Below are 20257 nucleotides of genomic sequence, written 5' to 3'. Positions count from 1 at the left end.
AGAATATTGCTTAATAACAATTTGGTCATATTTTGATGAATATGCCATAACCCCAATATTTTAAGAAATCTGTATAAGACATCTGGCATAGTAATCAGGATTTTTTTTTTTCGTCATGCAAACACCTTCATCTGAAAATATGTGCATGTACGTGTATAGTGCCTACGTCTTTGTTTACTTAACACACAATAATCAGCATGTTGTGAGAAATATTCCATTAGCTGTAGAGCATATAAACTACTTGTTTGGAATGAAACATGAATAAAATGGGAAATTGTTTGCATCACAAAATATTTTAAAGGAATAGTAGACCCAAAAATGAAAATTGTCTGAAAATGTTCTCACCCTCGGGACATTTGAACAGTTGTTGAGTTTGTTTTTTAATAAGTTTTGGAGTTGTGTGGAATTGTATTAATTGGTAGGTAATGGATGCTCTGCAGTGAATGGGTGCCGTCAGAATGAGAGTCCAAACAGCTGATAAAAACAGCTTTAAACAAATATGTGGCTGGATTTTGACGTGAGAGACAAGAGGGGATGGACTTTTTCACTGGAGGAAGCGTTATAATGGATTACGGACTCATATTTTAGCCAGAAGCAACAGTTTAAAGTTAAAAACGTCTTGATGGATTTTTTTCTTACAAAAGCACTTCACAAGACTTTAAATGATGGACTGTAGTGGTGTGGATTACTTGTGTATTATTGTGATGTTTTTATCAGCTGTTTGGACTCTCATTCTGACGGCACCCATTCACTGCAGAGCAAGTGATGCAATGCTACATTTCTCCAAATCTGCTGAAGAAACAAACTCATCTACATCTTGTACAGCCTGAGGGTGAGCACTTTTTCAGCAAATTTTCATTTTTGGGTGAACTATTCCTTGAATGTGCATGGTTTTGTATTCCCCTATAATGCTCCAATACCTTTTCACAGGTCTGAACATTCATTTGTAATAAAAAAATTAAATAAAAAAAAAATCACACTGGTCTATTGGGTATAATTAATGATCATATTTTATTTACATACACAACATCTTTGATGTATACAAGGACTCGAGATCACGCAGGTCCGTCTACAGGTCAGGCCTCACACCAAAGCCCGGTCCAGGAGGAGGTTCTGTCAGCGAGGTTAAACCGCCGGCAGGTTCACATGAAAAACGGCCGCTCCTGATGGAAGCGAGATCATTACAATCAATTAAAACATTCTTAGCATGCCAAACGATTCATTAAAGAGACCTAACGAACTAAGAAATCGAATTCCCCTTCATCTTTTGACATAACATGCTCAGAAAACGACTCGTTTTGGAATGTGCCACTTTATGACTTCATAGTGTGGCTAAGCCCCGCCTCCACAGAAGATTCTACATCACTGCCTCTTTAGCCCCGCCCACTGATAAGCGCTTGTAGGAGGAGGAGATGAAATACAAATACAGGATTACTCCAACAGAACCATTCAGACGACATTACAAGATTACAAGACACTGACTGCATAGTGCAAGTCATGAAAAATAGTCTTTGAATTGCCTTCCTTATGATTTTAAGATATCTAGATCAGATGCAAGTACTGTTGCGTCATGAATGAGACGGGACATCAGTTTACTGTCTGGGATTTGTTGTGTCAATCCGTAGCGCATCCAGTGTAGACAGAATCACAGATTATTATGTCTTCTGTTGTCTATAGTCTGACTAGAGAGGATCCAGCAGTAATGTCGCAGCAAGGAAAGTGTGAGTAAACGTTTGATATATACTGAGTATTTACATGTTTTTAACCCAGACCATGTTGTTTTCAGAGTGCATCACAGCAGCATCCATCTGTTATTTAAACAAGCGAAACTGTTAGCCAATCACAGCAGTGGGCGTCTTGAATGCACCCCGCCTATAAAAACAGACCATTCTGCAGAGAAGCTCAAAAACAGGATAGAAAATAGCCTTTTACTTCTAAATGATGTTGTTTTTTAGATGCAAAATCACATAACATTATAAGTGAGCCTTAGAGAACATTATAAAATAATAAGAAAATGCAGTTCATGACCCCTTTAACCACACACATCACAATGTCTTTATTAAATTAGACCTCTATTTGCCTTCCCCTATTATTTATTTCACTTCTAAAGATAACATTAGGCGTCTATGAGGACTGCAAGCTGAGCTCACCATCCGCCTCTTACAACTAACAACTGACCCTTCACCCGACTCACAGTCAATGCTTTTAATAAGCTCGTGTCTGTGAATGTCCCAAACACTCCCATGACTTCACAACCAAACTGTACTTGACTCAGAACCAGATAATCAAATCAGTTGGCTCGGCACAATTTCTGAAAAAGATCTGACTATATAACCAAAGAATGTGAACTGCTTTCACATACAATTCTCCCTGCTGCTCTTAAAAGTCTTCAAAGATAAATGGAATGAAAATGAAAGATGGTCTGACATTATAGGATACATCATTACTAAGTAATAAGACTAAAATAGCAAAAAAAAATATACCTTTATATTTTAAATATAAATATATATTATATATAATAGAAATACTTTAAACAAGGATGCATTAAATTTATCAAAAGTGACAGTAAAGGCATTTCTAATGTTACAAAAGATTTCTATTTCAAATAAACGCTGTTCATTGAGCACCAATAACAATTGAGCAGCATATTAGAATGATTTCTGAAGGATCATGTGACACTGGAGACTGGAATAATGAGCTTTACATCATAGGAATAAATTACATTTTACAATATATTTAAATAGAAAACAGTTTTTTTAAAGTGTAATATTATTTCACAATATTACTGTTTTTACCGTATTTTTTATCAAATAAATGCAGTCGTGGTGAGCAGAAGTGAATTCGAGCTTAATATTATTTATGCATTTACTCTGAAATAATTACAATATTCAGAGGAATCATTTTAACCCATCAGCCAACTACACTCAATTTATTTAATGTAAGAAGTAAAATGCAATACAAAATCTAGTTTGAAATAATTAAGGCATGTTTTCTACATTGTTTTTCTGTCAACAAAACACTAGAAAGAATTATATTTAATAATTTAATTCATTTATATGCACCATCACTAATATAACAAAGCATTGCATACATACTAAACATCAGTTTATCACACATTAAATATCGAAAACATTTTAATACCTGAAAATACCATGCACAGACTTCATTTTTGAGTGATGACACCAACAAATCAAATTATGAATCCCTTGAACTTCTGTGAATTTGCATCTAAAATTTAAATCATAGATGCTATAAACTCATATTCTGATGAGAATCTGATAACATGGTGTTTAGGAAATGCAATGGCCACTTTAAAATCAGTGTGATGTGGATTCATTTATCACGATATATCAAGTAATATTAAAAGAAGGGAGTTTGTGTACCTGGGTCCAGGAGGAGGAACTCTGTCTGCCTTCAGCTCATTAATAATCTGCTCAATGTCTGATGGTTTAAGATCCTCCTACAAACCAAACCAAAGAGAAGAAGACAGGAAACACTGATTAATGGAGAATTCGTTGATTATAACACTGTGATCTCTGTCTTAAAGAGATAAATAAGCTTGAGAATTCAGTGAACACGTCTAGGTCACACTTCACCGAAATCAAAGACATAAATGATATTTTGCATAAAACAAATAAAGCCTTCAGATCTGCTGAGATGTTCCTAAAAGGGGTTTAAATGTCTTTAAACAAAACATAACGACTTGTGAACAGGTTTTGTGAGATTTAACCACTAGAGATGTTCTGTTGCCCGTCAGACCTTCTGTGACTCAGTTTCTGAAAACGTTAGTTACACTAAATGCACATAATTGGTAAACACGAGTGATAATCTCATTATCTGGAAGCGGTAGGGTCATGTAGATGTGATCTCTAGGTTCCTGGAGCTTCCTCCAGAAGAAAGCATCAAAGGATGACCTCACCTCAGCCCTAGCGGATGATTAGCTGTCGGAACGAGATCTGCTCACCGGTGAATCACGCAGGGCTGACGAGTTTCTGTTTAACTGTGAGAGGCCACGGCTAATTGCATCATTACCCCGGCGGGTCATACAGGGCTTCACTTAACACAAACAAGCTCAAACTGAGACGCACACAACCCAAGGAATATTCACCACTGATAAGGAGGGAGATCTAATTAGTAAATGAATCTGGATTTAAACATGAGGCGGGTTATAAAGGCAATCTCTCCTCTAGCTAGAAATCCACTGATAAGATTTTTTTTGAGAACTAAAATGAAGAAAAATACAACAAAAAATATTATAATTAATATTAATTATTAGCATTATAATTAGTTGTACAAGTACAATATTTAATTCTTTTAAAGTCTGCATTATTTTGACAGATTTGACAATTCAATTAGAATACAAAAAATGCACTATCAATTAAATTTTTTATTTTTTTTGGCTGGTGTATAATAATTAGTACTGTTATGCATGCAATTATATTTATGCAAAGCTCTTTTGTTTGTACATTATGCATTCTTCCTCTGCTTTTTGACATTTAAAATAAATTACAATACAACAAAAAACTTTTTAGATGATGTTTTATAATAAGAGTTATTTTTAATTGTATAATTATATTTAGTTTTTTTGTTGTGTCTGCATCCTTTTTTGACAAAATCGACAATTAAACATTATAATACAACAAAAACATGCATTATGAATATTGTATTAATATTTTACGGTGGTTAATAATAATCTGTATTGTCATTTGTACTAGTATATTTACTGTTTTTGCTTTTTGACTATTAAAATAAATTACAGTACAACAAAAAACATTATTATTACACTCAAAACTATGAATATTATTAATTGATGATGTATAGTAATAATAATTAATAGTAGCACTATTATTTGTAGACTTATAGTATGCAAAGATCATATGTTTGTACGTTCTCCGATCATCTAGACTGTGTGGTTGATTATCAGCCAATCAGAAGATAATGATTTCTTGTTACTCTTTAAAGCACACATGACCTCATGAACACGTCCTTTCTTCTGCCCTTTACCCTTTAAGACTCTGTCAGTAACAGGCCACTCTCAGCACAGGTACAAACACTGTCCATCTCGACTTCATGACAGAGAAACTGCCTCCCCTAGAGGTGAGATTAAAACTAGCTTCCTCTCATCAACACACATTCACAGCAGGCTTTGTGATCATACTCACGTAATAGTTATCGTTGATTTGGACCATTGGTGCGTTCACACAAGCCCCGAGACATTCGACTTCTGTTAGTGTGAATAATTGATCTGCCGTGGTCTCACCGACTTTGATACCTGAAAGGAGAGATCGTTTTTGGGTTAGAGAATTAAACGTTACTTAAAAAAACAACAACATTAAAATAAATGAAAATACAAAAAAAAAAAAAAAAAACCTTGGAACTTTTATAGTATGATGTGTATATTATTATATTATTTTATTTTTATTTTTTTTATCAATTTTTCTATAATATTTCTTCTATATTATTTCAGCTGCCAAGGCATAATTGCTCATAATTTTTTGTATGAAAACTAATAAAGATAAGTAAATACTATATAGACATTTAAAACAATAATAATAATAGTAGTAGTAATAAAAATGCACAACAAAATTATTTAAAATCTAAAATTGAAGTGAAAACAGAAAATATAAAAATGAAATCCGATTTAAAATATTAACTTGTATAAGAATAATTTATGTGCTGTGGTCTCACCAACTTTGATACATGATGTGAGAATTTTTGGGGCTAAAAATTAAATGCTTATCACTTAGATGTAACTTTTTTTTATGGACATTTAAATTTATAAATTAAAACAAACAAAAAAAAACTTATGTATATATAATTATATTATTATTTTATATTTTTATTACATCAAATTTTGTATTATTTCAACTACTTGACAAGGCATAGTTTCTCATTCTCATAATTCTGAGTTTGAAGAAACAAATATTATTCATAATAGTATATCAATGATACTAAAATAACACTTGTATGGAACATTAAAGAAGATAAAGAATATATAAACTAATGAAAAACTAGCTTGACAAGAAAAAAGTCTTGACTTGGAGTAACATGAGGGTGAGTAAATGATAACACTGCCTCTCAATCTTAACAGCTTCTGATTTAGTTTCTACTTCTAAAATTTGTTCTCAGGAAAAGATGATTACAATCCCTAAGTGTATTATCCCAGGATCGTCAAATCTTCACATTTCAGGCCGTGTTTGAGCAGCCTGGCTTTAGCTTGTTTATACAGCGAGTGTGTTTATTGGTGACGTGCGAGTCGAGATGTCTGTGTGGAGTCCCTGTGGAGAGCTGGAAACGGTTCTCGCTCACCCAGTTTGTTCTGGATGGCCTCCAGGATGCTGTCGGAGTCGCAGAGCATGCAGGGCGTCGTGGTGCAGATCTGGATGTGGTACTTTCCCACTGGCTGACGGAGGAACATGGTGTAGAAAGTGGCTACTTCATAAACCCTCATTGGAGCAACGCCCAGGATCTCTGCCACCTGCAGGAGAAATCACAAATCACGTCAGACACTGGGAAGGGAATGCTTTTAGGACCATAGCTTTCGATCAAAAATATGTGAAACTGAATATTTTAATATGTAATAAAATAAAATAACAGGACATTCACCGTCACAATTAAGCAAATATATATATATATATATATATATATATATATATATAATATATATATATATATATATATACACAGTACAGGTCAAAAGTTTGGAAACATTACTTTTTTTAATGTTTTTGAAAGAAGTTTCTTCTGCTCATCAAGCCTGCGTTTATTTGATCAAAAATACAGAAAAAACAGTAATATTGTGAAATATTATTACAACTTAAAATAATAGTTTTCTATTTGAATATACTTTAAAAAAAATAATTTATTCCTGTGATGAAAGCTGAATTTTCAGCATCATTACTCCAGCCTTCAGTGTCACATGTAACATCCAGTCTATCACATGATCATTTAGAAATCATTCTAATATTCTGATTTATTATGAGTGTTGGAAACAGTTCTGCTGTCTAATATATTTGAGGAATGAAAGGTTAAAAAGAACTGCATTTATTCAAAAAAAAAAAAATAATAATTCTAATAATATATATTCTAATAATATATTTTCTTTACTATCACCTTTTATCAATTTAACACATCCTTGCTGAATAAAAGTATTGATTTTATTTAAAAAAAAGAAAGAAAAAAATAATTACTGACCCCAAATTACTGACCAGTAGTGTATATTGTTTTTACAAAATATTTATATTTTAGAAAACATAGCTTCTCTCTTTTTTTTTTTTTTTTTTACTTTTTATTCATCAAAGTATCCTAAAAAAAGTATCACATGTTCTGAAAAAATATTAAGCAGCAGAACTGTTTCCAACTTTGATAATGAATCATCATATTAGAATGATTTCTAAAGGATCATGTGATAATGATCCTAAAAATTCAGCTTTGCATCACAGAAATAAATGATAATTTAAAGTAAAATAAATTTAAAAACACATTATTTTAAATTGTAATAATATATCACAATATTACATTTTTTTTCTGTATTTTTGATCAAATAAATGCAGGCTTGATGAGCAGAAGAAACTTGTTTCAAAAAACATTAAAAATAGTAATGTTTCCAAACTTTTGACCTGTACTGTGTATATATATATATATATATATATAGTTTTTTTTTGTATATAATATTAATTATATTTTACACCTCTAGAGGAATGGCTAACACTTTGTACAAGCTTCTTTTTGAATAAAAATATAAAAATAAATTTAATTATGGTACAGGATTTGTTTCATGCTTTTTATGACAAAATATCCACAAATTACTGAATAAGTAAAATGCTGAATATCTATAGCAGGTTTAATACTTCACAGTATAAATATATAAAGGCATGTATTATGAAAGTCACGTGTTTCATAAAGCCTGGGAGATTTAAACATACTGCTGTGCACAAAATTAGATGCAGTTAAACTGCACAAAACAAAATACTTCACAAAGTCAAAAACATTGTATGAAATAAAAACAGATAGTATCAACTAAAATTAAAATATGCATGTCAGTTTTATTGAATTTTCCACATTTTAACTATGATTATTTTCACAGTACATTTCCATGACTTCGTCCATGAATTTGTAATTATCGGATAAAAATGTAAAAAATAATCAAACAGAGACTGCACTCAGGGTTATCGCAGTAATAAATAAATAAACAAACTTGAATTAAAATAAAAATCATCTGAAATAAAACATTTAAAAAAAATCTCTCATTTTAATTTAGCTACAACCAAAATAGATAACTAAACTATAACTAAAATAACAGAACAATAAATACATTTTTATTAAACCTATATAGAAAGAAACAAAAACTAATAAAAATGACAAAAACACAATAAAATTGCTAAAACTTGTGAAAATAGAAAATACAGAAACACTAAGATAGCACAGCTCGTATATAGAATAACTCAAATAAATGTATACACTATTAAATCATGTGAAATCACTGCATGTGCATGTCACCTTGTTCATTGCTGAAATAGGAAGCCATCCGTGCTGCCTCTGAGCCAGATCCAGCACAGGGATAGTGGCGGCCGCCTTGTGTCCCTCTGGGTAATTATTAATGATGGCATCAACTCTCTGTTACAGACCAGAAATAACACACACACAGCTATAATCTTCATTCAACACGTCTGACCACAGCAAGACATATCTGATCTTACCTGCGCAACACAGACATATAATAATACAATTACAGCAAAAAATCCTTAAATATGATGTCTTATTATGATATCCCTCACCTTCATGTTCTCTGGAGTGAATTCAAATGGAGTCTCTGGGTTGTTAGCCGGTGTGTCTCTGTGCTGGAATAATGAAAACAGATCAAAACGAATGCAACAAAAATATGAGCTTTATAATAGTGTGTCCTTCTGGTTTAGGGTGCGTATGTGCTCTTTATACAACACAGACGTTTACAGCAGCATGGCAGTGTTAAACAAGCAAATAAAAGAGAATAAAAGTTCTTCAGCTATAAAATAAAGCAGCTCTGAAAAGACAATAGTGTCATTATCAGCTCAAATCAGTTCAGTGTTGATTCATGTTAGTTCAATAACTGAGTAAAGGTCATCAAATTATGAAACAAGCTTAATTCAATTATAAAAAGTCAACGCTGCAGAGTTTGCCAATTATGAAACAAACTCAGCTCTACAGTAAACAATAGTGTGATTATTTAGCTCGAGTTCACATTACTGAATATGAAGTGTCTCATGCACATCAGTGAAAATGCTGCAGTGAACATGAAAAGTCAAGTCTCACCACAAAGAGTCCTCCTGCTCCAGCTCGAGCTGAAGTCTGGTGCAAACTGCGGACGTGCCTCGCCTGCGGAAGAAATACAAGTGTAGAAAAGAGTCGAATAGACTTTTGTTTTTATGGTTTTTTTTTGCAAACTGCAAAACCAACACATCCTTTTTGTATATTGTATGTACTGAGCAAATCTGCAATAATATCTTGTGCACTAAGTATGCAGTGCTTATGCTCTATAATGCTTTCTTTTTAGTGTATATAGTGTATGCTGCATTAGTCACTGCAATATATACACTGCTGTTGAAAAGTTTGGGATCAGTAAGATTTGTATTGTTTTTAAAATAGTCTCTTCTGCTCATCAAGGCTGCATTTATTTGATCAGAAATACTGAAAAAAAAACAGTAATACTGTGAAATATTATTACAATTTAAAATAATCGTTTTCTATTTTAATAGACTTTAAAATATAATTTATTCCTATGATGAAATGCTGATTACTACAGTATTTAGTGTCACATGATCCTTATTATAGATTATAAAATGCTGATTTAATATCAACATTGGAAACCGTTTTAATGCTTAATATTTATTTTTATTTTATTTTAAAAAATTTTGAAGGGGGGGGGGCTGTGATATTTTTTTCAGGATTCTTTGATGAATAAAAAGTAAAAAAATAAAATAAATAAATAAAATAATATTCAAAATAGAAATCTCTCTCTCTCTATATATATAATTAACTTATTCACTGAATCAGGATCATTTACTGATTACTCAACCTGTCTGGGTGAATAGAAACAACTTCTAAAAAATATAATTTTTGTATGATGTTATTCAAAAACATCACAGTGTCTGTAAGTGTCTATATAAACACAGTCAGGCCTCATTATTAGCTGTTAGCGCATTAGCTTCATGTCCTTGCACAGATGTCAACGCCGCTTTACATGATAATAAATTTGCAGTTCCTTCAGCTACCTCCTGAATATTCCGCTTACAGCATATATAAAATAAACCTACCGCATTAGACACGGCAGAGCGCAGAGTTGAAGAGAAAAACATCTTCTCAGTGCGCTCGATCAGACTAAACACAAGCGATGGCGGAGATCAAGTAACGCGAGCTCGATTGAGCGGGTCTAGTTACGCAAGGGACGCTCTAGAGCTGAGTCTGTATAATGGATCACCGAGCGGCAGATGAAACTACAGATGCACATTGTGTTCTTGACATGCCATGATAAAAATAACACAGACTATCAGCATGCACACTTGTAGAACTTCAGATTAAATGCTAAAACGGTTGGTCATGCAACACTGTAACTAAATGTTGTTCTGTTTAACAATTGGGTTTTTATTTCAAATGAAAATAAATTAATTTTTAGTGCTTTCCACATACAATAGGAGATAATTAATGTAATATAATACTTATTCAGGTACTATATTTGTAATTTTAATTAAATATTTCTGCATGTGTTTTTGGTCTAGTATTTTCTTTCATTTTTTCAAGTATAATTGTAAAAATTATTCACAAGTAAAAACTTATTTTAGTCAGAAATAAGTCTGCAACAAGTCTTCATTTAGGTTTAGTGTATGGGTGTGTTTATGTGTTTTTATTATTATTTATTTACATACTTATTGTCATTTCTTCAATTAAAATTGTTAAAATTATTCATGAGTAAAAAAAAAAAAAAATTATGTAGGGTTTGTGTGTGTTATTACAACTAGCCTTATATGAAATCAATGATTTGTCCTCATTATGACCATCAAGTAAACCTTGTGTGTGTGTGTGTGTGTGTGTGTGTGTGAGAGAGAGAGAGAGAGAGAGAGAGAGAGAGAGAGAGAGAGAGAGAGAGAGAGAGAGAGAGAGAGACATGCAGATCATCCGTCTGAGCCTCCCTCTGCAGTGGGATCCGCAGCCGAGCAGCTGCTCAGCCAATGGACACGTAGGAGTGCTGAATGGAGCGCTCTGATTGGTGGAGGCGGTGCTGAGCAGACTGGGCATGTTAAAGGGTGGACACCACATGCACAGCCACAATAAACCGCTTCATCTACTGACTGACAGATCATACAGATTGGCAGATGTCTCCTGTTTCAGACTCCAGCAACAGGGTCATTCCAGGACCTCAGGAGCCGGAGGAGAAGACCTACCATCCGTCCGATGGCCTGTTCACCAATGCACATGTGCCAGACTTTGATGCATATCTTGCCTTATACAAAAAGTCTACAGAGGAGCCTGAAGGTATCATAAAACGGTGCATGCATATAAATGAGAGGGACACTCCAATGTAAGATGCAGTAAACATGTTCATTTAACATGCATTGTAGAGTTCTGGGCTGATGTTGCTCAAGAGTTTTACTGGAAGAAGCCTCCGTCAGGCCAGATGCTGCAGTTTAACTTTGACGTCAACAAGGGGAACATTTACATCAAGTTCATGGAGGGGGCAAAAACCAACATCTGCTACAACGTCCTTGACCGAAATGTGCACGTGAGGAACCTGGGAGAGAAAGTGGCTTACTACTGGTAATCTAACATGTTTTCACTGTGTTGAAATGATGCACACAACTACAACTGCATTTAATGCATGCTTGATCTCATTTAATAGTTGATGCATCTGAGGCCTGCTGCTTGTGTCAAAGTCAAAGCAAAAGAAAAGTCTAAGTAGCAAATATAAAAAATTTGCCAAAAAAAAAAAAAAAAAAAAAAAGAAGTGACAAATGCTGACACATTCCCAGCATTAAATCATAAGTTTTAGTACTTTTGTTATGCACTATCATTTGTATGAGTTCTGTTTTTATGTCTATTTGTTTAATATTATTATATATGGTAATATTAATGTTATACTAACATTATTAGGTATATTATATATAAATTGCTAATAATATACCAGTGTGTGTGTGTGTCTATGTATTTTTATGTCAGTTTTAGTTAAAAAAAAAGTAAGTATGTTGCAACACAGTCATAAATATCTAAAATTAATTTTTCATTACAAATATAATAATTGGTTATAATTATATATAATTAAATACTAATTCTAAATGCTCTAAAGTCTAAATTGCTTTGGGTTAATGCATTTGTGTAAGGTTCAGTCAGTACTTTTAATGTTGAAAATATGATTTTATAAGAATTTACTTGTTGAAGCTCATTTGACATCAGCTATCACATAACACTTGATGATTACATACTGTAAACTGTGATATCATATTGGCTTGATGTCATACTGTATGCAGGTGACATGCTTCAGCAACACTCAGAATAATCCCTGTTGTCATGTCAGCTATGCTCTGAAGTATTAATAGTCTTGTGGAACAAGGGGTGTCATGTAACTGCTGTTATATACAGAAGCACTCAGGTCAAATCAATCATCTGCATGACATTGCCATTTAACCAGATTCTAACAGTGGGTCACATTTCACCCCAAATTTGTGAAGAAATAAGAGAGTTTATTGTGCCTATTTTATTATTAGCATATTTGCATATTAGTATACATATTGTGCATTTTTCAATATTACACATTTTTAGGAGCGTTATTGTATTCATGGCTATTTAGCACTTCTAAACCTAAAATCTGTATTACAACTTGACGGCAACAATTTTTTTTATTATTATTATTTTGTGTGTGTGTGTACGTGTGTGTGTGTGTGTGTGTGTGTGTGTGTGTGTGTGTGTGTGCAATTTCCATTATTCTTAATGTATTCTCATTAATTTAACAGTCAAATAATAATATTAATAAAAAAAAGTATCAACTAGGTTAAACAGGAGCAAACCAAAAACACAGTGGAACACTTATTATTTTTTACGTTTTTATTTTATTATTATTATTATTATTATATTATTATTATTATATGTATTATTTAATATTCTTTATAATTTATTATTTAAATAATAAAATATATAATATATGTAATAATTTTAAATCCATAGTATAAATAAATGTATATATACATATATACACACACAATTTATTATTTAAATAATGCATTATATATATTTTATATTTTATTAATTAAATTATATATATATATATATATATATATATATATATATATATATATATATATATATATTAATATATATCATTATTATTTAAGCAAAATACGATTTAGTTTTTTCAATAGACAAATGTCTAACTGTGGCAATCTAAATCTAAACATTTGAATAATTTCAAATGAACAGGTTTGCACGGGTGAACAGAAGCGTGCTATGAGGACAGATTCCTGAGGCTGTAGTTCTTACAGTCTAGACTGTCTCTCTCTGGCACGTTACATGAGGTGGTTTTGGCAGAGAGTCTCCTAACAGATGCCAAGAACGGAAGCATGAGAACCATGCTGAGGCGACACTTCAGTTAGACATTAACCATCAAGGGCTAATGGAGGACAGAGGATTACACACAGGCTATAGCACTAGGAACACTACATATACTCAAACATATGGGGCCTTTGTTATGTAATACAAAATATGATGCAATGTGCGTCCTCAGAGGTCAGCATCTATTCTTTATGCTGCCATCTATTCATACCTAAGGGGTCGCTTAGCTTGATCTTTCCTTTTTTGGACGGCCAGGTGCAGTTTCACAGTAAACCCAGACTGAAAGCTTTCATGGTGATTTGCACTGTCACGGTGTTCCCTGTGTTGTGTGAATTTGTGCACCAGCTACAAACACATTGTCTTCAGAAAATGTAAACATCTAAGTCTAATGTGTAGTTTAGCAAGGCATTTTGCCATATTAAAATCTGTTGAATTGACTTGTGCAATAAATGAAGCCCACTGGCCAAACGCACAGCTGACGGACATCCAGATCTAATGCAGGCAGCAGAGCCAAAGTACAACCCTATTCCTGTAAAAATGAGACACCTACAGTGGGGTCCAAAAGTCTGAGAACACACTGACTATCAAAGTCTAAATTCAGTGTGGGAATAAACAGTTTTAGGGTTGAAAACAACAAATGAATATTATGGGATAAAACGAAGAAGAATTGTTTCATATTCTGCATTATTTTTAAATGCGAGTAAATTAGTGTCGCTGATCATGTTTTTTGCTTCCATTAAAGCACAAGATGTATAATGAATATTTTGAATGAATAATGCTATTGTTAAAAAAGGTTTCCAAACAGTACTATTTTAGTATTCCTTATATACTCTCATAGCACATATTAATATTTTGAATTATTATTAAATTAATCTTGAAATATTTTTACATTTTTAAATTTTCAGTTTTCAATTTAATTTTGTTTTTGCATTTTTGTCATTTTTATTAGTTTTTGTTTTTTGATATTTCTATTTGGTTAATATCATTATTCATAGTGATATTATATATAATATTACTATTAATATACTATAAAAGTCATTTTAGTGCATAATCTTATTTGTTTCATTTATTTGCTAATGCAACATTTTCATTTGCGTTTTTTAAGTTCAAGTTATTCATCAGATATTTGTTTTATATTATTTCAGATTTATTTCAATGAATGGAAACAGTTATTGATAGTTTTAGTTAACAATAACAACACTGCATTCAACTTTTCACTCAAATTGCAGATAATAGAATTTATCGTGACAAAATAGACAAATTTTCACAGTCGGTCTCAGACTTTTTGTAATTGCAAAATCAGTTGAAACACAGATTAAATTGTGTAATTATGTGCCTAATGTGTCTGATAAAGTATGTTCAAAAGGCCAGCAACACTGTATTGCATAATGAAGTCATTATTTCCTAATAGTTTAATATTGATCAATGTTTTCTTCAGGGAGGGAAACTCACCTAATCATCACCAGACCATCACCTACAACCAGCTGTTGAGAAACGTGTGCCGATGTGCCAATGCATTGAAGCTGTTGGGTAAGACCATCTTCCTCCTCTGGGTTTACATTTGCTCAGATTTTCTGGAATGCAAATGCAATAATAGTGTGTAGATTCTGAACCTCTGACATTCATGTGTGAGTATTTCATTAATGCTTTCAGATTTACAACAATACTTCTTTCTGTGACCCAGGTGTGAAGAAAGGAGACAGAGTGGCCATCTACTTGCCCATGATTCCAGAGCTGGTGTATACGATGCTGGCCTGTGCAAGAATCGGGGCTGTTCACTCGATAGTGGTGAGCAGCTTTACAGATCTGTAGTATAGTTTTACATTAAAGAAATAGTCTGGCTTTAGGAACAGTTCATCCAAAAGTTAGCTGAAAATATCCTCACCCTCAGGCCTCACCATCAGATCTGGAGAAATGTAACATTGCATCACTTGCTCAGCAAAGGATCCTCTGCAGTGAATGGGTGCCATCAGAATGAGAGTCCAAACAGCTGATAAAAACATCACAATAATACACACCACTCCAGTCCATCAGTTAATGTCTCGAGAAGACAAATCTACATTAGGACATTTTAACAAACAATTGCTTCTGACTGTGATGAGTCCTCTATCCATAATATTCTCAAATTATCTCTAATAATATATCTTGAATATGAAAAAGAATTCTGCATAGATCAAGCACCGTTTACAAATGAAAACAGTCAAAAACTGCTCTAAACAAATATGTATGTGGATTTTGAGAGACAACAGGAGATGGACTTTTTCACTAGAGGAACCGTTATTATGGATTATGGGCTCATATTTTGGCCAAAACGATGGTTTGAAGTTAAAAACATCATAATGAAGGACTTGTTTCACACAAACACGCAGCTTTCCACATCAGAAGACGTTAACTGATGGACTGGAGTGGTGTGGATCACTTGTGGATTATTGTGATGTTTTTATGAGCTGTTTGGACTCTCATTCTGACGGCACCCATTCACTGCAGAGGATCCTTTGCTGAACACGTGATGCAATGCTACATTTCTACAAATCTGTTCACACGAAGACACAAACTTCTATAAAACTTCTTATTTCTCCAAAAATGTCTACATCATGGATGGACTGAGGGTGAGTAAATTTTCAGCAAATTTTCAGTTTTGGGTGACCTTTTCTTTAAGCTCGATCATCTGTTGTGGATGATCAGATGGAGAGTTTGGCACAGTATCGTTAATATGCATGAAATGATTGCAGCCTCACTTACAATGCCAGGACTATTTCTGCCCGCCAAGCCTCTTTAGCCATGTAAAGTGTGTATACAGAGTTTAAAATAGCACTGCTTTCAAGGGTACTTTATATCTGATATCAAAGCCTATTTTTATGTTTTTGTGATGACCCCATTTCAGCCAGACTGTTATTCTGATCATTTGTTTTGGAACCTCAGATATCCATATAATTTATCTTGAGATAAATAAAGATAAAAGTCTTCCTCATTCAGTTTGCAGGGTTCTCGTCTGAGTCTCTGTGCGAGAGGATCATGGATGCTCAGTGCAACATCCTGGTAACGGCAGGTAACATGAAGTGTTTTAATGACGAGGATTATTTTGCTCAGTAGATGAGCTCACAATGAGAATGATGAAATACAGTATGTGATAACCAGAGATAATGTGACGAGAGATGTGTAGTCGCTGATCACAGTTGAAAGACAAATGGCTTTGTGTGCCATTGAGAAGGTGATTAGCTACACTTGATTGAGTTTACAAGTCGTTTTTAGGAGGGGGGTGATTCCAGCTCATGTTGGATTCCTAACATGTTTGTGTTATATCTTTAAATACAGCTGGATAAAACAAAAACTGCGTCAGTCTTCATTTCAGGCTGCAAAGCAACAAAATTGCATTATTTTAAAAGGGAGGGGGTGATTCTTTTCTATACCCACTCAACAGTATATATATATTATAATTTTATTTCAAGTATTAGTAGCCTCTACATATAAACTCAAGGATATCTTGTTTTATTGGTAATTTAAAGATTCGATGTCACCACACAAGCGTTGTCTAATTCAGTGACTAGTTCTTCTCCAGAGTCTCCTTATGAACACCTTTGTTTCCTAAAAGACTGATAAAATAATGTGCATCTTCCTACAGTTAATCTTTCTCTTCCTATCTCATGTGTTTGCTCTTTCTCTCTCTCTCTCTGTGTGTGTGTATATGTGTCCTACAGATGGTGTTTACAGAGGTGACAAGCTGATCAATCTGAAGAAGATTGCGTCTGAAGCTCTGGAGCGCTGTAAGGAGAGGTACGTCCCTGTCTGCTGCTCTCCGCTATCAGAGGAACCTCTGTTTACATCAGCCTCTCACCCATCCATTATACACACACACACACACACACACACACACACACACCGGAGCACTCACCCTGTCAGAGACTGCCAGGGGTTTCCAGGCAACGGCACAGTTTGGAACCCTTCGCTTCATGTCACCATGGCAACGTATGAAATGAGACACGCATCATAGAGCAAACAGAAAGCATGTAACATGGGTGTGGATTGCGTAGCGTGTGACTGAATGATGTTGTTGTTGAATTTGGCACATAACCATTTATGATTATTGATGGTGTCACTCAATAAATGACATAATGCCATGAACATGTATGCAAACATTGCTATTATTATTCATACTTACTCATATGAGCTTAGAAATGAGCAAAAACCTCTAAAACCACCTTAGCAACCACATAATAATGCCCTAGCAACGATCCACTGCACTCTAGAATCAGAGGTGGATTTTGTGATTTGGGGACCCCAGGCATAATGCAGGAATGGGATCCCATACAATTTCACACATTTACATCCTTGAGGTTCCTTTCACCGTTTACATACATTTTTCTGAATGGTTATATTGAATTTTAATCAAAAAGCATGTCTACTTAATTGAAATCATGAAACTTGTTTTATTAAAAGTTAAATGTCCATTAAATTTCATTCTTAGGGCCCAAATTCTGTGCTTTGCTTTTTAAATTTTCTGCATTGCTTTTTAATGGTTTAATCAAAAACACAGTAAATTCCACAGTAAATTCTGTTTTTATGAATGGATTCTGGGATTTCGTCCCTGCATAGGAAATCACAGGGCTTTACATGTGTTACAAGAAGCATGTTCAGCATAGACGCGCAGACGGTTGTTGTGGTAATGAACACCACAGCAGCCACTCGTGCATCCATGCATCTCATATATAAAAAGCATTTTAGGGGGGCCTTGGCTTTTGGGGGCCCAAGGCGGTCGCCTACCTTTGCCTAGTGGTTAAGTCCGCCTCTGCCTAGAATCATCACAGTCAATTTGCACAATAATTAATTTTTTTCTTTTAAATATAATTTTCTGTAATTATTGCGATCTCTGTCTTTCTCAGCATGGCGTCGTGTGTTCAGAAGTGTGTGGTGGTCAAACATCATGCCTTCAGAACCAACAGTGATGCTTCCAACAAACTACAGGTTGGTCAAACAGTCGAGTTTTATGGACTGGACTTATTTGATGCATTTCTAGCATGAAACATTACCATGCATTTTTGTTGAATAGAAAGTAAATAATGGCAAAATGTTCCTACTTAAATATATATATATATATATATATATATATATATATATGTGTGTGTGTGTGTGTGTGTGTGTGTTAAATAATGGCAATATGTTCCTATTAATTAAAAAATCTCTCATATATTACTCTCTCTAGAAAGATAATGACTAAACTATTGTCTCGTGTGTGTGTGTGTGTGTGTGTGTGTGTGGGTGTGCTCCAGACCCCATGGGATGAATCATGTGACATTTGGTGGGCTGATCTGATGGACGGTGTGTCAGACGAGTGTGAGCCGGAGTGGATGGACTCAGAAGATCCTCTTTTCATACTTTACACCAGCGGCTCGACCGGAAAACCCAAGGCAAGGGACCTCTCACCTAGAATTTTAAATATAGAAGTATTATATACAGTACAGTACATGAATACACTACAGTGTAAAAGTTCAGCTCAGTATGATTTTTCATTTTGGAAGAAATTAATACTTTTATTTAGCAAGGATGCATTAAATCGATCAAAAGTGACAGTACATTTCTAATGTTATGAAAGATTTCTATTTCAAATAAATGCTGTTCTTTTGAACTTTCTATTCATCAAAGAATCCTGAGAAATATATTCTGCAGCACATCTGTTTTCAACATTGATCAAAGAATCCTGAGAATGAACAGTTTATCAGCTATTAGAAGAACATTGATAACAATCAGCAATATTAAGGAGCATTTCAACATTGATAATAATCAGAAAGTTTATTGAGGAGCAAATCCTGGAGTAATGATGCTGAAAATTACAGGAATAAATTACATTTTAAAATATATTCAAATAAAAAACTATTCTTTTAAATTGTAATAATATTTCACTATTTTTACTGTATTTTTGATCAAATAAATGCTGCTAAATGTACTAAAAGTTACCTAGTAATGGTAACCTAAAATGGTGTAAATCTGCAAAACAGCACATTTAATTTCCATCAGCACTTGTTGAATTAATGTGACAATAATTTTAGTATGATATTGTTTAAAAAAGTTTCAGCAGCACATACTGCTTCACATACTATAAAAAGAAATGGTAAGCAGTATACAGTATACACTGCACAGTGTGCACTAAGCTCATGAACTCATTGATTCATTCCTTCATTTCTGTACAGGGGGTCGTTCACACCGTCACTGGCTACATGCTCTATACATCACTGACCTTCAAATATGTTTTCGATTATCACCATGATGACGTTTACTGGTGCACTGCAGACATTGGCTGGATAACAGGCCACTCCTACATCACGTACGGCCCACTAGCCAATGGCGGCACAAGCGTGCTGGTAAGAAATATGATGCAGAATATTTACTTGCACATACTGGTAAACTGTGAACTTGTTTCTGCAATATTCAGCATAGCTTTTACTGTAATTTCCAAAAACATAAAGTAAATCTGATCATTTACCACAAACAGTTTGAATGAGAGTGATTTGGTGTGTAGTTTGAAGGTGTGCCGGTGTATCCTCATGTGGGCAGACTGTGGGAGATCATTGAGAAGTACGGAGTCTCCAAGTTCTACACTGCACCCACTGCTATAAGACTGCTGATGAAATATGGGAGAGAACCACTGCAGCAGTGAGCCTGCGCACACACACACACACACACACAC

At 33.8% G+C, this 20257-nt stretch overlaps 2 protein-coding genes across 2 annotated transcripts in view; one reads left to right on the top strand and one right to left on the bottom strand.

Moving 5' to 3' along the window:
- Window positions 1-992: 992 nt before the first annotated feature.
- Window positions 993-10449, bottom strand: LOC109109082 (NADH dehydrogenase [ubiquinone] flavoprotein 2, mitochondrial-like). The gene is made up of 8 exons (XM_042712860.1): window positions 10293-10449; window positions 9292-9354; window positions 8778-8840; window positions 8500-8616; window positions 6310-6478; window positions 5163-5272; window positions 3384-3460; window positions 993-1163 (listed from the first exon to the last, which is right to left on the bottom strand). The coding sequence occupies exons 1-8, from the start codon at window positions 10332-10334 to the stop codon at window positions 1070-1072; spliced, it is 735 nt and encodes a 244-aa protein (XP_042568794.1). The 5' UTR covers window positions 10335-10449; the 3' UTR covers window positions 993-1069.
- A 661-nt stretch (window positions 10450-11110) lies between these two features.
- The window catches only part of LOC109057466 (acetyl-coenzyme A synthetase, cytoplasmic-like), a 14305-nt gene continuing 5158 nt past the window's right edge, over window positions 11111-20257 (top strand). The window contains exons 1-10 of the mRNA XM_042712847.1: window positions 11111-11508; window positions 11595-11790; window positions 15014-15105; window positions 15260-15363; window positions 16552-16624; window positions 17274-17349; window positions 18456-18537; window positions 18843-18980; window positions 19761-19931; window positions 20090-20223. Coding sequence (XP_042568781.1) covers window positions 11349-11508; window positions 11595-11790; window positions 15014-15105; window positions 15260-15363; window positions 16552-16624; window positions 17274-17349; window positions 18456-18537; window positions 18843-18980; window positions 19761-19931; window positions 20090-20223 — 1226 coding nt within the window. The 5' untranslated portion in view covers window positions 11111-11348. The remainder of the gene's footprint in view (window positions 11509-11594; window positions 11791-15013; window positions 15106-15259; window positions 15364-16551; window positions 16625-17273; window positions 17350-18455; window positions 18538-18842; window positions 18981-19760; window positions 19932-20089; window positions 20224-20257) is intronic.

This window comes from Cyprinus carpio, chromosome A2 (genome assembly GCF_018340385.1).
Source record: "Cyprinus carpio isolate SPL01 chromosome A2, ASM1834038v1, whole genome shotgun sequence".
Lineage (NCBI taxonomy): Eukaryota > Metazoa > Chordata > Actinopteri > Cypriniformes > Cyprinidae > Cyprinus > Cyprinus carpio.
The sequence above is the reverse complement of the archived record's forward strand: the minus strand, read 5'-3'. Positions and strand labels throughout refer to the sequence as shown.